This window comes from Heliangelus exortis, chromosome 3 (genome assembly GCF_036169615.1).
Source record: "Heliangelus exortis chromosome 3, bHelExo1.hap1, whole genome shotgun sequence".
In the NCBI taxonomy this organism is placed as follows: domain Eukaryota; kingdom Metazoa; phylum Chordata; class Aves; order Apodiformes; family Trochilidae; genus Heliangelus; species Heliangelus exortis.
In genome coordinates, this window is record NC_092424.1 from 40,682,160 (window position 1) to 40,704,185 (window position 22,026).

Sequence of the window (22,026 nt, forward strand, 5' to 3'; positions counted from 1 at the left end):
AACTGAGAGCACTGGCTGAGGAGTGCTGATGACTGCAGCACTGGAGCTGAGGGCCAGATGCAGGGGAAGAGGAGGGATCTGGAGCTGCTCTCTGCCATGACCTAATGCTTGGCCCGTGGACAGCTGATGGGAGAGCTGAACACTACAGGTCCAGCACAATCTTTCAAAATTTGACTCAAGTCCTTAGTGACAAATTTTCAGTGCCCTATGCTGCTCCTCAGTAAAGAAAAAGAAAGAAAGGACACAGAGGTAACCAAGTACCCAAGTACTTGTGCAAAGTCTATGTTACAAGTACTAGCAGGTTATTTGTTGAAGTTCAAAATTCCAGCATTTCATTTCTGATCTTTTTTATGTGCCTGAGAAACATCTGGTCCTACAGCACCACATATCAAACATATTAAATACAGTCTTTACAGCCAGATTCCTGTGACACTGAAAATTTCCAGATTAGAAAATTCAAAATGCAAACATTTTTATTTTTCCATACTGTTGTAAACTTCTACCTATTCAGACCTTAGCCTAATTTAGTCTCTGAATATTTCACAGAAAGTATATGATACCACAAATTAGCTGACACCCTATGCTAGAACTCAAGCTGTGATACAAGCGTGGAAACATCAGGGCTGGGGACACAGACAAGAACTGAAAAGTGAAGTCTAGAACACACATTTGAGCAGATACAGAAAAAATGAAAGCAGACATGACACAACGTAAACTATCATACTTGGATATGAACTCTGCTGAAAAGAAGTCTCCATACAGAAGTATGTATAGTTACCTAGATCTTCCTAAAGGAAAATTGTGTACAAATGGAGGACTCTGAACCTCCTCTACTGAATTTTTGGCAAAAGCTTCACTAGGAGCAAGAGTCAGCCCACAATCTTTAGGATGAAAAACCATATTTCAGAATATTACATATATATGCAGTGCAGAAAACCAAACAGAGGAAATCCAGCAAGCAGTGCAGACTGTTAAGCACTAATATTATGAAAAAAGATCATTGTTTTCTCCCCAAAATATATCCTCATAAATTTTTACAAATATCCGCAGCAAGCATGCTAAAAAGATATCTCTTTTCTTTTCAATGTCAACTGTGTTTTGTTTTGTGCTGCTAAAGCACAAGAGAGTGAAGGGCACACTCTGCTGGTCAGAAGCACCATTTACACTGAAAGCTTTTTAACAATATGAGTACTAAAAAATAAACCCTATCATATGGCATCTGGACTTGAAGTGGTGCTCCAGAGTAGCACCACTTGACATTTTTTCATCCTGAATATCAGAAACAATGGCTATGATGCTATGAAAAGGCTTTCTCATGTTTAAACATTAGCCTACCTGCTGTAAGAACAGTCTTTCCTGGAGGACATTGTTTAGCAGTATAACATTGTTCAAAAACTCTTTACCTTAGGCTTTTCATCCAGTATTTGCTGACGAATCTCCTTGTGTTTTTCTACAAGCTTCTCCTGTCTTTTACTCTGAGCATCTTCTAGCTGTAAGAAAAGAGCAGAAAGAGTATTTTTTCAAAGATTGCACATCCTCACTTTTCCACCTCTTGCCCAACAAATAATCCAGCCATCAAAAGGAAAATGTTATAATCAAAACTATAATTCTGCTATAAATGTACACAACATTGTCACATGCAAACCCGAGCACAGCTGCTCCAACAGTTGTACGTGGAGAAAATGTCTCAGATTTCACATGTGGGATTTAGAATCAGAAGTGTCTAAAGAATTTACTGAAGACTTTTAATGCTACTAACAACATAATGCATTTTTAAAAATCATAGTTTTGCTTTAGCTTTTATTGCATAATCTGTGAAGTATGGACTCCGTTCCCAGAAGAAAAGAATTTGCATTTCAGAGTCCTAAATGAACATGCTCTGTGAGCAAAAATGGGCCAGCTTTAGAACTGAACTATCTCTGCACATTAAGAGAAAATTCAATAGTGGCATATGTTTCAATAGTGATTTCATGCATCAAAGCACTGCGGTGTGTACTTGCAGCCCAGTGCAAACCACCTATCCCTTCAGTAAAGCTAACAACTGTAATGGAATTCTTTGACTTGTGTTTACAGAGCTCATAGAAGAGGGTTTTTTGCATTTCAGTAATTATACATATGTAATTAAGGTTAAAGTATATTCTGCAATTAAATGTTTATTGACTTTCAGAGTTCCTTATGTGATCTTTGTATTCATGTAACAGCAAGCCCCATAAACAAAAATTTGAATTTGAATGAATAAGCACAGGATATTCAAAGATGAAATCATAACTGTGTTAAAATCTGCCCCTCTTAGCACCATTCCCCTGACACTGATTAACAATTGATCAAGATCGGTCTGGAATTCTGGTTTTCCTTTAACTGATTTGTGAAGACAAGTCTATACTGCATGTATTAAAAAATCAGCACTCGTAGCATCTTTATATGGAAGCTTAAAATCTGCAGTTTAATATGACCTAAAATACTAAAGCTTACATTTTATCCCCCAAAATGAAACATTAACATATGGCCTGACGTACCCGTTTTATGTACTGCACCACTTCCTGGATATATGATCGAATCATTTCAGTCTTCTCTCTGGGAAGAAAGAATCAGCAAGTTACTGCAGTCAGTAGGATCACATGAGTGTGTTCTAATCACCCACAACTCCTCATGAAATAAGTAAGGCTATGCTTGGAATGTACAGATCTGCCAACTTAAATTTTATCCACTTCCTGAACGTGACGTTTGGAACAGGCTCCACCTTTATCGTACGAAGGGCTCAGATTTCCTCATGCCTTGTCACAAAAACTCCTGCTCTTTCACGACAGGCTTTTCCTCTAGGGTATTGCCATGTCTTCAAAGTGATGCTGGTGTTCCTTAAGATCCAAATGTCAGTTTGGAAGGTGCACTATCATCATCAGATGCACACTGCCCTGTTGTGGCCCATTATACTGAGAGGGTGATCAGACATTGGAATGGGCTGCCCAGGGAAGTAGTGGATTCTCTGTCCCTGGAGATATTTAAAAAGAGACTGGTGGAGGTAATACTTGAACTTTAAGTGACTCTGTGTGAAAAGTATTAGGTAACCACTAGTAAGAGGCTGAAGATGAGATCCCCCAAAGAGATAAATGCATACAAAACAACAATTTGTGGATACTTGAGTTGGCCAGATTCAGGGCTGTAATCTAAAAGTCAAGAACAGTGAATTGCTCTTCAGGTGGCACCAAAATCTTTCAGTTTTTGGTAGTTATACAAGCCCTGGGGTGCATGCAGAAATTAGAAAAATTAAGTCAGAACAATTTATACAATGTATGATCTCTGTGTAACATTCTTTCTTTAAAGCTTTTAAATAGATTGGGTAAACAGGCTAGCCCAGATGACTCCAGTAGGATTCACCAGAAGGTCTCGCTAGTCTCTGTCCTGCTGCTAGAGTGAGGACAAACTCTGAAATTTGACAGAATAAAGCTGAATTTCCCATGTAGTTTATCCATCTTCTCTTTTTGAAGGGTACTTTGAAATGCTTGGCACAGGGAAGTCCTTGGGAAAAATGAGAAAAAAATAAAGGAAAAAAGAAAGTGCTACCTCTCTGTTTCTGAGCCTTTCTCACCAATGTCTCACAAATCTCTCAGCACATCAATCCCTACTCCAATTGATTTTTACTGCCATAACATTTTCATAATGAAACTACTTTTTTTCTAATAGGACTTCCATGCCCTCTTACCAGCTCTAACCATAGTAAGGATTTCTATTTTCTTTTCATAATCAGTTATTCTAATTTTGTTATCCTTTTTTTCTAGGATCTTTATTAAAATTCTCTAATATTGATTTTTAAATTATCTGATGATGTAGTTTGCTGTGTGTGCAGGGTCTTTCTTCAGTGTTACCAAATACACAGATTATATGTTGAGAGGCTCCAAAACTTGTATAAACCTTTTTACCTATAGCAAACCAGATCTGTCTTTTTTACATGATAAAATTCAAGATATTCTGAATTTATGTTTTTTTTGTTCCTCCTGTATTTTTAACTGTCCTTAAATGTTACTGAAGACTGGTAACAAAAATGTCCCAGCACAGAGTGCAAGATTAAAATGCTCCATTTTCGTTAGAGCTGTTTGCCAAAACAAATGAAGAAGGACAAACAAAGCTACATCCTGTGCCCTTGGGAAGAATATAATCAACTTGCACAACTACAGTTGGTATTATCTGGTGGTGTATACATGAAATTAATATTCCTATCCCTGTCCACAGAAACTGCACCCTCAGAGCTCAGCCTTCTTCTTTTTTACCCAAAGTAACTGCATGCTGCAGAACTGGAATAGAATCAGTAGCCCAGCATCTGAGGGGAATTTATCACAAACGTAGAGAAAACATTCCAGTGTGTTGCGACGATTTCTTCTGGAGAGCAGCTTGAACAGAATTAAGAAGAAAAGATAACTCAAAGATAAAAAGCTAAGTTAAGGTGAAATCAAACCCTGCAGAAGCTGAAGCTACTAAGTCTGTTTATACTCAGAGGAACAGTGTCTGGATGAACAGCATGTTGGTGAATCACTCCATCATGCCACTCATAGGCATGACCCCACACCACACATCAGCACCTTTGCAGCTGACCCAAGTTCTTAATGCTCACAGAACAGGAGATTAGATTAGTCCCAGGAAATTAAATTTGTATCAGGAGCAGTAAGGACTCCACTGTTCTGGTGAGGTATTACAGTCTGACTAAAAGCTGCCTTGTGTTTAGGGTTAAGACCTTTTCGATTTTCCATCTGTGAAAAATCTTGCGTCTCCTCATAACGTATAAGGATATAGATCCAGCTATATACTTACTCTTCCATTTGATTTTTATCCTTGGACTTGGCTTCTGTGATCTTCTCCTGCCTCTTCTTGTCCATTTTTTTCTTCAACTCTTTCTTTTCTCTAAAGCATAAAAAATAAAGGCAAGTTCAAAATGCATCTAAAGAAAATCCACCCAGAGTAGTAATCAATTGTAAGGGGAATAACACCTTACTTTTCACATGTTTCTTTCAGTTTCTTTAGCTGGCTGTTCTGACACTCCTCTGCTACATCTGTCAACTTCTGGATAAGCTAAAAAAAAATAAAAAAATAAAAATCCCAAGATACAAAAGTATGTATTTTCAGCTAAGTAGCATACATGCATCGAAGTTTCTATTAAAGTCTGTAACAGACATTAAAGCACTACACATTCCCTGGTTAATGACCAGTGATCAAAACCCAGTGAATATTTTTATTAGTGTAAATGCATTCTTAACTTGTGGAGTCCAGCCAAACGTGGAAGTCCAACTTACACCAAAAAATTCTGTATGTCAAAGTGATACAGTCCCAGAATATTAAATGTAAAATCAAAATATATTTTGCAGATTTTACCTTTGCCAAGAATTAAAATGCCTATGAAAATTCATAAATGCTCACAAAGTCAATTTATGCAGTACAAATTACAAACTGAATTCCTGCAGACATTAATATTCAAGGTTCTCTGTGAGTGCAGAAAACATTCCTCTTGCTTTAAGCATTATTAACAGGAACAGCTGGGATTTCAGCATCGTGAGGTGAATATTGCAAATTCATACATGATAGCTAAGAAAGGAAATGATAAGCAATGAAAGCTATGATAAGCATAGCCTACATTTTGATCACAGACTCAGAGATTCAAAAAATCTGAGCTGTTGGTTTGAAATCTGCTGTACAGCACTGGGTCCAATCTCATTCGTGCTGAAACTGCTAACAAAAAGCATGGTCATGGTGGTGATGCTGGAGGGAGAGGACACTTGAACAGGGCTTGTGTTCAGGTTCAATGACCAGTGAATTAAAGTGGGAAATGGGACCAATTTCCTTTGATCACCCCCTCTAGCGTAAGTCTGATTCTGTATATAATGATAATCCTCTCAGGATCATGAACCAGAAAATGGATTACAATGCCTAGCTAGTCTGATCCAGCTCTTGATTTCTTAGATAAAAGAAGAAAGATACAGACCCTAGGCTTGCCTTTAGAAGACAGACATCAGAAAGAACATCTTGGCTGCAAGGCAAATGTTAATTGGGACATTAACTCTTGCACAGCTCTGAGGGAAAACTGTCAGAAGTTTCTGGACTAAAATATAAATTTAACCTGAGACTTCCTAACTGGACAATGCTGAAAAAGTTTGCTTTGAGAATTGTAATTTCCCATTTTGAACTGGGAAATCAGTTAACTTGCAACACAAGCCCTACTTTATGAGTACAAAATTACTCATTTCAATAAAAATTTAAATCTCTGAGATGTAAGCAACAGCTGTGATTTGAATGTGGGCTCTCTCCCTGTGGCACAGGTAACCATGTCCATGAACTCAAACCAGAGCAGCTGTGATTCACCTAGAACTGGTGATAAACAGGGATCTGCAGCTCTGTGCTATGATCCATGGAAATGAATTTGTGAAAAGGCTTTGCTGAGCAATATCCACACATATCACTCCCCTGACCTCTTCTCTTTGGATGGCAGGACAGAGTAGACAAATCATTTCAACCAACAGTAATGAGGCAAAACATTATAAAACAGAAAAAAAAATGTGAGAAAGGATTGTCTGGAGTTGAGAAACAGTTTGCATTCCCATAGCACACTTAAAAAATGTTCTTTTCTGCCTCAGAATATCCATCAGCATCAGTTGCCATCTGCCCGAGCTCCTCTAGTCCAGCTCAAAGCACCTATGATCCTGCTGTAGTTGTCAGCCAAACTCCAGCTGTAAAAACAGTCTGGCTTCAGTAATTTCCTCACCATATACAGCTTCTGTCCTGCATCCTCTTAAAGCATTCATCTGCAACAGGGACACTAGCACAACTCTATGCCCTGGGGAATGTTTGAATCTATTTTCCTTACTTATTTTCATGGTGTTTTATTTTCCAGCTAATCCTGCCTCCTTGAGTGTTTTATGTTTAAAAAAGTGGCAGAAGAGAACAGGATCCAAAAACTGCAGTAAACTGAGACTTACATAACCAGGGATAAGGACTCTCTGTGTTAGCAGTAGTAATAATCCTTTTGCCTTTCTGCCTTCAGTCCAGAGTCTTTTGAGTTGTTAAAAGTGTTAGTGACAAAGTGCGGCAACAAACCCTTGAAGTTGTAGCAGGGAAAACAAGCTCTGAAATGGACTCCAAGTAAGAGGAAGCCCTGCTTAATTACAGTGTCATGCTGCTTTCATTATTCACCCTGAGATGGCTGAAGAAAACAGATTAATAGGAAACATACCAGCTTAATATGCTCTCGTTTCTGGTACTTTTCACTGTAATACTGCTCCTGTCGGAGATTCAGCAGCTGCTGCTGTTGCTTCTCCTTCAGCTCGACTAACTTCTGGGTCATTTCAGAGTCCAGAGCAGCTAATTCCTGTTCAATAGTTGAAGAACTGTGGTCTGGGCTGCTCGCTTCAGATCTGCAAAAAACCCACACACATCACCAAGGTCTAAGTGGCCAGGCACGTACTTGCTGCCCATATTTAAACCTTGTTTTTTAAAGCAGTAGGTTGTATGTAGCCTGTAAGAAGTTTCTCAGCACCAAATATGGGGCTGGAAGATGATTTTAGCTCTAGTAAATCAAATAATTTCATCACTTAGGAAAAAAAATACTGTTGACACTTCATTTATGGGATGGCTATTGCTTTTAAACCTCATTTTACTGGATGTAGTATAAATGAGCTATAAATGCAACTGCCAAGATTTCCCATGAACAGATGCCTATGGAGCTTGTTTATCCACTTCCAGACATGTAATCTGAACTTCCAAGCTGCACAGTCCTCAGCAGAACTGGTGAATCCTAAGTATTTTGAAAACTGAGTCATCCTTGCATATGCTCAGCAATAGATTAAGAGCATAACTTTACATCTGCATTTATAAAATGGTTAAAATGGTAGGAACATCCTTTTATTTGGTAATGCCCCCTTCCTCCCCCCTGCTTCAGGAAATGCCATGCATAGCACACACAGAGGAGAATGCTCTTGTACTGCTGACTTCAGGAGAGAAGTTAAGACCCCAGTGGGGGGTTAACCTCAGAAAGGCAGCAAACAGGAGCAAAGGAAATATATAATGAGGAAGCTACACTACATTAAGGAACAGAAAAAAACAGAATTTCTTTTTCCTTTTTTTTTCTTTCTCAAGACAGAAAGAAGTATAGATGTATTTGTGAAAGGAGATATGACAACACTAAACTGTTCAAGGAAAACAAGCAGCAAAAGCAGAATCACTCTCAGGCCAGCACTAGACCAAAACCAAGAAAAACTTATACAAAAAGTACTGTGCCATGTCCCTGCTCTGCTGTTGTGTTTCCCGCTGTACTCATGTGTTGCCCAGAAAACCTCAGAACAGTGCATGAGACGGACAAACCAGCAAAACCGTGAACAGAGAGGGCTGACAGTGTGAGAAAAATGAGTTCACTACTCAGAAGTTTGCAGAGATTACAATGCAGAGAACTTGCTGCACCCGCTGCCTCTCCTGTCTCCCAGGTTCAAGTTTGCAGCTGCTGTCAATCAGTTACATCAACTGAAATGATGTGAAGCTCTGCTCATCAGGCTGAGAATATGAACCAAGGTAGCCTCTTTATATTTTTTGTCTTTCTATTGTATGTGAAAATTCTGCTAAGAGGTTAAGTGGTGTCAGTGTGATAAGTGAGGACAATTTAAATATAGAGGCAGAGGACAGCATTAGTTAATACACTCTATATTTTAACGATGACATTTCTCTTGCAATTTTGGGAAAAAGAAAGAGGGTATACTTCAAATGTTGGCTAAAATACTAAGGCACATATATTTTAAGGCACATAATCATTAAAGAAACTTCAGAAAAACATCAGCAAAGCACTTGTGCATGTGTATAAATAAATACTTCAAACTTCTTTAAACAATGGTTTACTGAATCTTGGCCAAATTTTAGATAAGGGTGTGAAACACAGATCGTTTCTGACCAGGGACAACACATTTTTATGTCAATCTGATACAGAGACTCCTGATGAAGTAGTGATTTATACTTTGCAGTTTGAGGCAAATATCTGCAGTAATAATTTGAAATTATGAAAATCGCCTTTTCCTTGGGATGTAGTATTCTAACAGAAATCTGCAACTTGCAATAGTATGTTCTTGTGAGTTTGAAGTCCCTGCCAATATATTCCTGCCTTTTTGAAATTCAACCTCAGATTTTTTAACCTTCAGATTTCTCTGTATTTGCACATAAAGCTTCACATCTCTGAAATCAGTGCGGCGGCTCCACGTAACAGCCTGCAGGGTTTCATTGCCTGATACCATGAATGATTTATGGTCTGATCATAACAAAATAAACAAAATCCTTTTTACTCAAAGATAAATGAATCATTTTATTTATTGTTTGGTTTTCTCCTTAAATTTGAATAGACTGTGCTAGAGAAAAGAAACATGGCCTGGTTTTGTCTGCCACTATCTGTAGCACACATTGATGAGGGAATATACAGTAGATAAAATAACACTGTGCATGCAGCTGACAAGCAGTCATTAGGGGATTTTGTTAAACTCAAGTGTTGAACCTGAAAGCCTGAAAACTGGCAACAGTTAAGGCCAGATGAACACTGATATAAAGTGTTAAGCTCTTATTAAGCTCAACATTCTGTTGTCAGGAAGGCATAAATGAGTAAGCTCATTCCTAGGGACAAGTTATGGCCTGAATCCCAGTCACTTAAAATGAAAGGTACAATCAGTAAGGTTAGCAACCAGAAAATGCTTGCAGCCTTTTTCTCTGATGCTCTCAAAACAAAGTGTCAAGTGATTTTTTTAAATGTTCGTTCAGTGTCTTCATATTTAAGAACTGCATCTATGGATTCTATGTAGAAGTTTAAGGACATTTGTGCTTGCGTAATTGTTTTAAAAATTAACTTATGCAAAATTGAGAATGCTGTACTTGAAATAAGTAAATAAAATAATAAATAAAATAAATAATAATAATAAATAAAAATAAAATAAATGTACTTGAAATAAATACTTAGGAGGGTGTTGAATTGAATGATCACTCAATTGTAACAATATCAAACCCTAATTGTACCTGTGTGCTTATATGTTTTCTGGGAATTAAGAACTGATCTTTATTAACATATAGTTCCTAAACATATGAACAAGATGATAATTTTGGAAGACTAATGCGTCATAACGGTTTTTGCATTTCAAATTGATAGTGATAAATAAGACTCTCTTTTTTATTATTACCTCAACAAATACTATAAAATTTATATCAGCTACACAAAAAGATAGGGCAGTAAAGACTTAGAAAGAGACATAGCCCTGAAGGGGTCTGCATGCAGAGGCAAAGCTAAGCAATCATTATGAGTTCCTAAAGTGGTCTAGATGGATAATATTTTAAACAGCAGAAGTTTCTAACTTTCAGGTGCTTTTCCATTTAATTAAACATCTGATGCCTTCTAGTCTAGCATGATTATTTTCCAGGGCTCTAACCTGGAGACAGTGCTCTGCATCCCCAAATTCAGGATATCCATTTTATTCATAACATAGCATAAAAGAGGAGTAGGTGTTGCTCCTATTTTGACACTTGGGTGTCTTCCAGCAGCAGACAGCACACCATAGTGGCCCAGAGGAAACCAATTGCTTAATATGGGCAGGATGACCATGCATGTTGGCTGCAAAAACTTTCCCTTGCTCAGAAAAGAGACTACATTATATAGTTATATTACTAAGTGTGGGGAGAAGTTTCCATGGAACTGTACTCCTGAAGAAAGTCAGCATGGGAGAAGATGGGGTGCTGTGATAAAACGTGATGCAGTTGACCTGAGTACTGAAGTAAAACACTTTATCCAGATGGGTTTGAATTCCTTCATGCTGCAATCTGGTTCATGAACTGTTCCAGCATGTGGGGACTGCCCCTCCTCACAGTTTGGGAATCAGCTCAGTACCTACCCACTGGCTCTTTCTGCCAGTACAGCTAAGTCACCCAGTCACCCCTGCAGTCTAGGGAAAGTCCCAGGATACAACATGGTGAACAACTTATCTGGCTTCTAGAAGAGATGTACATCATGAAGAGGGCTTTTTCTGGTGATTTTTCTATCAATGGCCCTGAATTCATTTTACCTAGGATTTTTTTCTGTGCTCTAATGTCACTTCCGTATTAATTGTGTACTATAAAATAAGAGTTAAAATCTCCAGTGCCAAGAACAGGAAAGTTAGAGTCAACATACCTTTTCTTACTGTCTCTTTTTGCTGTTTTTTCTAAAACTGCTCTCCGTCTCAGGTAGTCATTTTGGATTTCATTATACTTTGCAGTGTGCTCTTTGATAAGGTCCGTGGTTTTCTTGTGGTGCCTCTTTACAAGGTCTTTCATTTCCTTGTAATGCTTCTTCTGAAGCTTAACAAAAGACTTCTGTTGTTTTAGCTCCTCAATAGTCTGTGCTTCCACTTCTACAGTGATAAAAACAAAAGCCACTTCAATATTCTAATAATGGACTGTTTCAATCAGAGTACCCAGAAACTGCCATTAGCAGGAATGAAACAAAGCATGCTTGTTTACTGCTGGTAAAAGAATGGTGCTAACTTAAATTAACTGAATAGCCCTATCTCTACACAGGCTAACTAGATTGAAAATACAGTGGCAAATTTAGTTGATATAAGAGTAAGAATTGAGATAAAAAATTATCATATCAAGACATGTAACTAAATAAAATCTGTGCACTTTCTTTCCTCAAGCCCTTGCATGATCCTATGAAGATTTGACCACAGGTCTTTTTTGCATTCACTGTTACCAACACTTCAAGTTTTCCTTCCCTCTGGATGGGCTACATAGATAGCATGCTAATGCCTAACCCCCTTCACAAACACTGCTTCAGCTGACTGCTCTCCTGCCTTAACCTGGAAGCATCTGTCCTGATACCATCAGGATATTCCTATTGACAGGAAGCTGAACATGAGCCAACAGTGTGCCCAGGTGGCCAAGAAGGCCAATGGCATCCTGGCCTGTATCAGGAACAGCGTGGCCAGCAGGTCCAAGGAAGTGATTCTGCCCCTGTACTCAGCGCTGGTGAGGCCACACCCGAGTACTGTGTCCAGTTACGGGCCCCTCAGTTCAGGAAGGAGATTGAGGTCCTGGAGCAGGTCCAAAGGAGGGCAACCAGGCTGGTGAAGGGACCCGAGCACAGATCCTATGAGGAGAGGCTGAGGGAGCTGGGGCTGTTCAGCCTGGAGAAGAGGAGGCTCAGGGGAGACCTCATCACTCTCTACAACTCCCTGAAAGGAGGGTGTAGCCAGGGGGGGGTTGGTCTCTTTTCCCAGGCAACTCTCAGCAAGACAAGAGGGCACGGTCTCAAGTTGTGCCAGGGGAGGTTTAGGTTGGACATTAGAAAGAATTTCTTTACTGAGAGGGTGATCAGACATTGGAATGGGCTGCCCCGGGAAGTGGTGGATTCTCCATCCCTGGAGATATTTAAAAAGAGACTGGATATGGCACTCAGTGCCATGGTCTGGTAACTGCAGCGGTAGTGGATCAAGGGTTGGACTTGGTGATCTCTGAGGTCCCTTCCAACCCAGCCAATTCTATGATTCTCTGAATTCTATGATTTTATGATCATGGCATCTCAGAAAAGACTTCATTTCTCTCTTGATGCAGGCCCTACATCAGAGGAATCATGGCCAACTGCTTGCCAGTCCAGGAAGGGATTACTAGGTAAATGTTAAGTACTGCCCTCCAGTGATGTTACTCCAACATGATGAAGGACTGTCCTGCTCTGTGAGCTTGTACTCAGGGTCTGCTAGTCTGACCTCCACATGCTCACCCTAAATCAATAATAAATGAATAAATGAATAAATAAATAAAGTGCTGGGGGAATAATGACTTGCATGGCCTAAGGTCACAGCTCTGGGAAAGAGAGATTAATGACCCCTTCCCAGATAAGAGTCCAGCAGGTACTTACACAAGGCCAGCCTCTCTCTATAGCAGCTGAAGGACACCAAGTAAGAGGCAATCAATGTGCAGAATTTTTAGGTCTTATCCATTGACCACAAGTAAATGTCAGCCTACACAAGATTTGCTCATGGAGTGTTCCAACAGAGGAGAATGACAAACTGAGTTATGACATTTGCAATCTAAACTCTAAGCAGAGTGACTCCCAGCTGGACAGGAAGATACTATCTAACTGACAGGCCAGTTTGCTTAATGCAATGGTGATTTTAATTTTGTAGGAGCAGTGGGAACACTACAAGGCTAATGAAGATAAAATGGTTTCAGTACTATTCACAATACTCAGACCAAATTTAGCCTCTCTTTTCATAACGATACTGGTCTTTAGTCTACATTAGAAGGTAACATTGTGCTTGTGAAACTACAACAATGGGACATTTTAAAAAAATTCCCTGTTGGCATGGAATATATGCTCAACGCTGGGAGAAAACATGGTATGTACACTTTTTTACATTTTACTGCAGTCCTAATCACTCCAAGAAAATGTCTGAGCCAGATAGACTATTTTATAAAAATACATTTCTCTTGACAAAGCAGTGTATCATTCATGTAATGTAAATTGGGTATTTATTACCTGTGAGGACACTCTGAATAAGATCTTCTGTCTTTGCAGGTGCTTTCACCGAACCTAGAGGTAAAAGAGAGAACTGATTCCAATTCTTTCAAAGCAACAGCCATTACTGTTCTGATGGACTGCATACTAAAACATGGCAGGTGACACAGGACATACACCCACATGGGCATTTATTTAATCATTAATCATTTTGAGCAGAAAAGTAGCAACATGGAAAACATCACCAATCCTGTGAACCAACATGAAAAAGTAACCTCCTGAAAACCCACCTGAGCTTTGTTGTTTTACTTATGAGGAGGATGGTATTGAACTCACTGACACCACTCCTATGAATCATTTAAGTGGTATTAGGCTGATAGTTAATGTAATGGCCCTATATTATGATGACAGCTCAAAATTTCTGTACTCCAGATGAATCCAGCTCCTTGGAAGTGAGTTAGACCAACCCTAGGAAGACTGCAGTCATAAAATCACAAACAATGTGGTTGAACAGGTGCATATTATAGGAAATGTATCATTACAGAATATATTAAGTGTCTAAGATTTTATTCTGTGTATGGAATATGTTTCTACATGCATAAATTTGGCATATTTGTAAAAAAAAATAAAAATTTAAAGAGATTTTTGCACTTGCAACAAAAACCCCCAAGCCCTGCATACTTCCTTGCTTGTAACAAAATTCAGTTCCACCACAAAAGCATCTCTAAAATAGAAAGTATTTGTAATTTGAAGACAAATGGCCCTATCAGCATACTAAAATAGTAGGACAATTTCTACCTACTTTATAAAAACAGACACCAAAACCCACTTTGTTCTTTAAACACAACTCACGTGAAAAATTATTATCCAGACTTATTTTGAAATGAAAGGACTTTTTTTTTGTTTGTTTTGTTTTGTTTTTACCTGGTGCTGGTTGGCTATGGACAACCTGAGTTGCTGGTTTCGGTGTAAGAGAAGCAGTGTAATTTACTCCATTTTCTGCTGGTGTAGGCCTAGGTTCATTGTTAGCTTCAGAGGGTGCATCTCCATGGTCAGTCTGAAAAGACAGAATGATTTACAGTACTCTTCCCAGCTAACAGACATAAAATTACTTATTCACAGCTCTAGGTTAGCCTCCTTTTTAAATTGTAAAACTCTGTAAATTATGTATAAATTCTAAAAGAAAACAAGAAAAAGGTATCCTTAAGAGCCATGGTAATCCAAGTGGTTCATTTGTGCAGGATACATTTCAAGAAGAAATAGAGCATGAATTATGCTGAAAAAGTATTTGTATTTTAAGTGGCTATAACTCATCAGGGATGTTTTTCAGTTCAGTATATATTAGCTGTACCAGATGTGTAATCTGTATTTTATTGAAAAGCATTGTTCTCTGCCATAAAACTCTCCAAGAAATAATGTAGAAGGTGGCATGAAAATGCTACTCAAATCCCTGCTGGGAACAAAACATGTACACAGAATTACTTTTAAATAGCACAGCACTATAATTTGTCACAATTCCTACAGAACAGAGACATCTGATTCCCAGGATCTTACATTCTTGTAGTTATATTTCAAGGACAAAATGTAAACAGTACATCCATCCTGCCACATAAATACATCTGCAGTATCCAAATATTTAAGCATTTTCTACAAGCTTTTCCTTCCCTCCAGCCTCCTAAAGGCCCAGGCTTACAGCATACTTTGTATTATGTATTTAACATCTTATAATTTTCCTTGTCACCATCAGGCTTTAAGCAAACATCCAGCACCCGGCAAACAGAAGGTCACTCAAAGCAATTTTTATTTTGAAATGGCCAAGGCCCCTTCCTCCTGTCCCTGCAAGGGGCCAGTTGTCATGGTGCTACAGGGTAGTTTTGGATTTGTTCCCTCAGCTGCTTCCATTTCACTCTTTGATGATAATCACATTACATGCAGAGGCAGGATACCACAGCTGGGTTTTTTTCCCCCTTGATTACTCCCCACGTGCAAAATACCAGCCTGCACTGCATCAATAGAGGTGAAATACATTTTGGTCTAACTACTCCTGCTGCTTCTCTCCTTCATCTCAGCTCTGACAACATACTGAAAATTGCAAAAGGATTTCTGTCTCAACAGCCTATTTCTATCAAAATTACAGGAGAGACACCGTAGTCAGAAACATGATGAAATTGAAAACCAATGCCAACAACTTCATTTCTATTGAGCAGGAATGACTGCAATAAAAAAGGAAAAACATGATCTAGGCAACATTTACAGCAGTAAAACAGTGTGACTGGCAAAAGCTGTAGCTGTAACAAACACACAGGCATGGTTACCCCCTCAGTTCTTCTCAAAATATACTCCTCACAAGATGCAAGTTGTTTAATAAAAGCAATTAGGAGAAAACCAAGCTAGAATTCCTAACTTCTGGCTAGTTTGTGCCCCAAAAGTCACTGTGTGAGAAAGTGGATATTATTTTTTGGGGACTAGGTTTGTATGTGGTAAAAAACACTGCATCACAGGTTGTCAAGAAACTATTAGTATAGCCTGTCAGTTTTGGACATAAAACAGCTGTTTTGTGAAACTAAAGCAGAAAAGTGAAACAGGATCAGGAAGTGAATAAAGAGTAACTTTCACTGGATCAAGCAATCTAATCTCATTAAAAAGCACTTTGTCTTCTCATCATTCATCACACAGTGTGCTAAAGTAAACCTAATTTTCCCTTACTGGAGAATATTTAGCTCTCTCTGAAACATGATGTAATCCAGCCTTATAATTTATAATTTTAATATTTACAGAAAATAGTTTATATTCCAGATGTTGCCATGTCCTTTTGCAAAACACTCTGTTTACTAAGTAGAAAAATACAGTGGCATACAGGTACACATCTATATGGTCCATTAATATTTCTACAGAGGCAGGAAGATGCATTGTAGTGGGGCTGAGAGACTTCCTTTGTGCCACACTGTCAGATGAGATGAGCAGTTCTTTGGTTATTTTACCTCTATTCTCCTTTGTCTCTTTTCTCCTTCTCTATAAGGAAGGTCTCCCTCAAAGACCTGTCAGATCAACTTAATTTCCATTACTATAACTTGTGAGCATTCTAATTTGAAAAATATGCCTGAATTTACATTTTAAATGGTAGTATTAGATATGCTAAGTGCAACTGTGCTCCTAGAGAGCACTTTCTCTACCAAAATTATTTTATTTAACCAGAGAAGCCAACTGGGGTGATTATGCATTTGATTTATATCCAGGCATGTGAAACAACAGTTTCCATTTTAACACTGTTTTATGGGTAGAAACAACAGGTCACACACTCTGCTTGCATGTCAGACACATTAATGTGCCAGCAAGGCCTCTTGACTCCCTGCCTGGAACTAACATCCAGCCCCAGGGATACCATCAGGCACAGCCAAAATGCATTTTCCTCTGGCTAGTGTCTCCTCGACCCCTACACACTTCTGCTCCTGTGACTGTGGGGAAGAAAACGTCCAAACTAGTTCCATCATTCTACTTTAGTCTGGGATGAATTAATCCCAAGAAACCCCCAGCTGCAAATTTCTATGGCTTAGTCCTCTTGTCTGTAAAGGGCACCAGGCAGGGGAAGAAAAGGCAACCTTCACTACCTGTATGCAAATGAAGATTTAAAATTTATTCAGTTAAGTAGAGTTAAAGGTGGAAAACCCACGCTGCAAGTATTACAATGCTTCTATTCTGGAAAAATAGCTGTTCTAAGGCCATGTCAATACTTCAACATTATTTGTTTATATTATTGCACTGATAATTAAAAGGCAGTGTAATTGGGAGATGAAAGAAAGGCTGATTCATTTTTCAAAAGAATTCACAATTAGGTAGCTTATTTGACTATTGTTTTGCAAGAAGCCTGGGGAGCTTCTCACGGAGATGCAGCTTAAACCTCTAGGTAGCAAAGCAAAAACCTCAGTTTTCCTGTGACAGCAGGAAGAATGCAGCTCAAGTAAGTTTGTGTGAGGGGAGAGAAAGAGGCGTGGGGAGGTGGAATCTGTGCCAGGAGATAGCACAGCCTTGCACACAGACATTTATAGTGTGTAAATTTGAAAATGTAAGAAAATTGAATCCAGGTGCACTTAGGTGTACATTTCTGGCAAATATAGTTGGGTTTATTTAGCTATGTTGCCAGTAAACATATGTGCTGATGTGATTCTCTAAAGCCAATGTGAATGAAGTGAATGAAACAGCACTGCTGACTGGTGAAGAAAATGTTATCATCATATTACACGATAAGGGAATTTAAGATTTCCAAGTACAACCCAGCAGCCAAATATCTTACCTAGAATGGGCATTTATAAATAGAAGGTAACAATTCTGTATTTGAACTGCTACTTCAGGAGGAGTTTTGTACCTCTCCCTTGCTACTCCATCTAACTGAATGCTCATACATTTTCAGGAAAGACACTACTACAATCATTAGAGTTTCCTTTCAAAACAAGCTTCTTTATCCTATGAGCTTTCATGCTTCTTGATATGCAGTAGCACTACCTGAGCACCATAACTCATATTTTCTTCTTCCCATTTGCTTTGGAAGATACTCTGTAATAGAATTTTTCAAAGTAACAAATAAGTCTGTACAGACCAAAAAACCTGTCCTGTACTTTTTCAAAAGTAAAAAATGACCTCCAAGGTATTTAAAGGATTATGTTAAAAAAAGACTTCGCTATTAAAATAGAATCTCATGTGTGGAGCGTCCTAGATAAATGTCTAAGATACTATTGAGCATTTCACGGTGTCCTCATTCAGCCAAACTTGTGACACTGCACAATGAGGAAATTGTTGGCCACTGAATTGTAATGACTTTCACTCTTCTGGTCTGCTTTGGGAATGTATTCTTGGTTACAAAATCTAGTTCAGTGAGGCCTTGCACATCTGAGAATTGAAGAAGACGGGCACCGGAGCTGAGGGCAGCTTAGGAATGTGAAGCATTTCTTCATCTTCACTAGAGACCTGTGCCAAGTGCCTTTTGATTCCTGTGACATGCCTAACACCTGGAACAAGCATCTTTAAAATACAAGGCTGATGCTTTCAAACTCTTCTAGAAGATGTCCCAGTGACAATGCCTGGAACAGAGAGACTGACTGTTTGAATATAAATAGAGTTTAAGAGAAATACAAAAGGTAAACTGCCAGTACTCTCAGGTAGGCTCAAAATAATATCAATATACACAACGCATCCAGTTAATCAGAAAAATAGGGTTTAGAGGTTAGTTCTTCTCTTAAAGAAATATCTAACGATTGAAAATATGGCTCCCAACAGCTTTCCACTAAGCTAGAATAGTTCTGAATAGCTATGTACTCCGGTCTCCTCCCTCTTCATCTCTTTAAGATCCATGAAGGGGTTAATAAATTGCCTTTCAGAGGCCCTTTTGAATCTACATTATTCTATGATTATACTGGGTCTCTTTGGGGCATGTTTGCTCATGAAGACTGAATGGATTATGTTTATCATATACGGATCATAGATCATATATGGATCATAGATCATGTCTCATAGTCTGAGATACATCAGTGTTTTTGAACAGAATAGCCTCTTCAGAAACAGAACCCGAAATTCTGGAAAATTTATAATATTTTCAAGAAAAGATGCTGGCATGGAGTTGTCCTTTTTTTGTATGGGGAACTTCAGCATCACACTGGAAAACAACAGGCAATGACTTAGGAAGATTTAATTTGCTACATGACAAAGTTGCAAATCTGCATACACATCTCCTGGTTTTTCATTCAGCTTTCGGTGTCTCCTTACCTCTGACCAGTAACTTCCACATGCAGAATATGCTGCCTTCAGTGAAACCAAGGACACACTGCAGTGCTTCTCAACTGCAATGTACCATTGATTCATTCCAGGTGAATTGTTTAGAGATGTGCAAGTAATCAACACAGGGACTTCAGTATTTTTCTTTTAAACAAAGTAGGTGCTTTTAAATACTAAAACGTAATTTGCAGGGACCCTGAAATATCCCTTACCTCCTTCTTTACCTCCTCTTCATCTTCCAGAGTCAGTGCAGCCAGCTGCTTAGCTCTCTGCTCCATCAAGTTTACATATCTGATTGGATTGGATAAGGCCTCGATCACATCTAGAAATAACACAAATACTTCAGTCTCAAACCTCTTAAGTTATGGCTCCAGAGCTTTTCAGGTTTTAAGACTTTATTTTTCATACAGATCTGCTGCTGATAGGTACTCCTAGGTTCAAAAAAACCCCACAACAGTGGAGGGGAGAACACCATTATGCACAAATGCTCTAACATGAATCATCTTTGAGTTTATGCTTGGCTCTTGCGGATGTGCATTTTCTGCAAAGGGTTTTATGATGGATTTTCAAAGCTTACAGCATCAGCCAGCTAGGATCCTGCTTCACAAGAGGCACAGAGGAGCATTATTAAAAATCCTGGTTTTAAAAAATAAATCAAAATAGCTACAAAGAATACTGTTTTTCACTGAAAATGTGGTCTTTAAAAACTATCTTTGTTTAGAGCTGATTCCAAAACACAATGCACTTTCCTCCACTTAGGAAACAATTACATACTAATGAGTCATGTAAACAAAGTTTCATTTGTGTTTCAGTGGCAAATGCCTGGGGTTTTTCCTCCTTTGGAGTCATACACGGTCTGCTAAAAAATAAAACAGTAGGCCCTAATCCTAAACCTCAGGCACGTCACTGTAAATCAGGCCATCTCGTGTGAATGATGAGACATAATGATCCACTAGATGCAGAGGTTTGTTCACAGGACTTTTATCCCAATATGACAAAAGTAATCTACACCACATTCATTTTGTGTTTCAATTAACCTTTACATTCCCCAATAGGAAAAAGTTGCAGAAATACCTGCATAAGTATCAGGTACGTAGTCTTTGACCTCTATGTACACAAAGAGAGCTGGCAGTGTTAAAGGCTGGTTCCTCTCATTCCTCAAACAGATGTAGTGATAGCCTGCAAAATAATAATCAGTTCAGAGCATAAATCCTTCCACAAGCATTTCCAATGTAATTGAGTTATCATTTGTTATTTATAGTTTGTCTCCAACTGAGCAACCTTAGGACTTCTGGTAGGGAAAAACTACCTGAAAGGTTTCCTAACAAGGGACTGTTAAAAAGAAACGTGATACTAACATGATGCTGCAATGTAAAATAGAATTTTCCGTTTATTTATACATCTGTGAATAATGCTAAAAAATTTAAATTTTTAATAATTTCAGTTGCATTCTAATTTTCTTTCTTTCTTTTTTTTTTTTAAGTTTTGAGCTCATATTGAATTTTCAAAAGTGACCCTTGTAATACTCAGGCATCTGAACAGCTGGGTAAAACTGAGATACAATAGTCCATTAATGGCACAATCTCTAATTTAAAATCACAGATTTAAAAACAGACAATGTGGCACCATATATACAAAGTGTGCACGTATGAACCCTATCATGTGACCGACCTTAAAAATATATCTGAAAACAGTATTTGCAGACTGTTTTGAAGGCTGTCTTGAAAGAGGAAGGGTGCATCCCTTAGCAAAGTTAACAGCGAGGCACCACAGATGGGGCAGCCCCAAACCCTTTCCCCCAGCCACCTACCACCATCACCTCTCTTCTGCACTGACACTTTTCTGCTTCTGTAGGTAGGCAGCTTAGCAAGCTAAACTCTGGAAAAATGTCACCTTTGAAAATGGCAAAGAGTCTTCCATCAACTTAGCTCCCTAAAATGCCTCACCATAAAGTAAGACATATTAATGCTGTTTTAAAGACAGTGATGGAAATGCACAGGTAGGAATGGGAGAAAAGGAATTCCAGACCCAACAAACTCTTAGAGCATTGCAGCACTGCAAAGCTGCATCCTCTGCCTCACAAGCTGTTGCCTCATGCACTGTGATTGAAACTTTTCTTATAAGGCACGGAGCTGCACAGACAGGTCCTGTCAGGATGCAAGTCACAAGCAGGATGCATTTATCTGGGGGAACCCTCCCTTTGATGATGACAACTCCCTCTCCAAGTAATGGTTAAGTAATTGCTCAATTCCCTTGCTATGGGAATATTGGCAGTTCCGTGGATTTGCATGACAGTAGGAAATAGTTTTCAAAAACGTTACAGAAAAGAGAGAAATTATGTATTACAAAGGTTTCTCAGTTCCCTCAAGTTCCTCCAGCAAATCTTCAGCATGTACACAAACTAAAGTCAACATCCTGCTCTCTATCACATGCTGAAAGTTAATGATTACTGCAGTCAAAATTCAGGAACAAGCTTGTGGGTAAAAGCTCTCAGAAGTCCTTGCATGATTTAACACAGTGGCCTTTGTTCTAAGAAGCACAAAGTTAAAGGAGGTACATGATTCAGTGCTCTGATAAATGGACTCTGTGCTTCACAAGGGGTGAGTGCCATGGAAGGGGATTAACTGTGGTAAGAAGAGGAAAATCCTTCACATTCCCCATTTTTCCTCTCCAATCACCTATGTTCCTCCAGAACTTGGCAGACTCTCCCTGGGGCAGTTATGTCCATTAAGCCAGGAGAAAACAGTGAAGGATTTTCCACTAGATTGATA

General features: G+C 38.7%; 1 protein-coding gene across 4 annotated transcripts in view; it reads right to left on the reverse strand.

Annotated features, from left to right (window-relative positions):
- PLCB1 (phospholipase C beta 1) overlaps positions 1-22,026 on the reverse strand; it is a 401,022-nt gene that overhangs the window by 58,815 nt on the left and 320,181 nt on the right. For all 4 annotated transcript variants that reach the window (XM_071740286.1, XM_071740289.1, XM_071740290.1 and 1 more), the window contains exons 22-31: positions 20,330-20,434; positions 19,468-19,577; positions 14,414-14,546; positions 13,511-13,564; positions 11,165-11,384; positions 7,214-7,394; positions 4,985-5,061; positions 4,804-4,893; positions 2,517-2,574; positions 1,404-1,490 (exon numbers count right to left, since the gene is read on the reverse strand). In XM_071740286.1, coding sequence (XP_071596387.1) covers positions 1,404-1,490; positions 2,517-2,574; positions 4,804-4,893; positions 4,985-5,061; positions 7,214-7,394; positions 11,165-11,384; positions 13,511-13,564; positions 14,414-14,546; positions 19,468-19,577; positions 20,330-20,434 — 1,115 coding nt within the window. The remainder of the gene's footprint in view (positions 1-1,403; positions 1,491-2,516; positions 2,575-4,803; positions 4,894-4,984; positions 5,062-7,213; positions 7,395-11,164; positions 11,385-13,510; positions 13,565-14,413; positions 14,547-19,467; positions 19,578-20,329; positions 20,435-22,026) is intronic.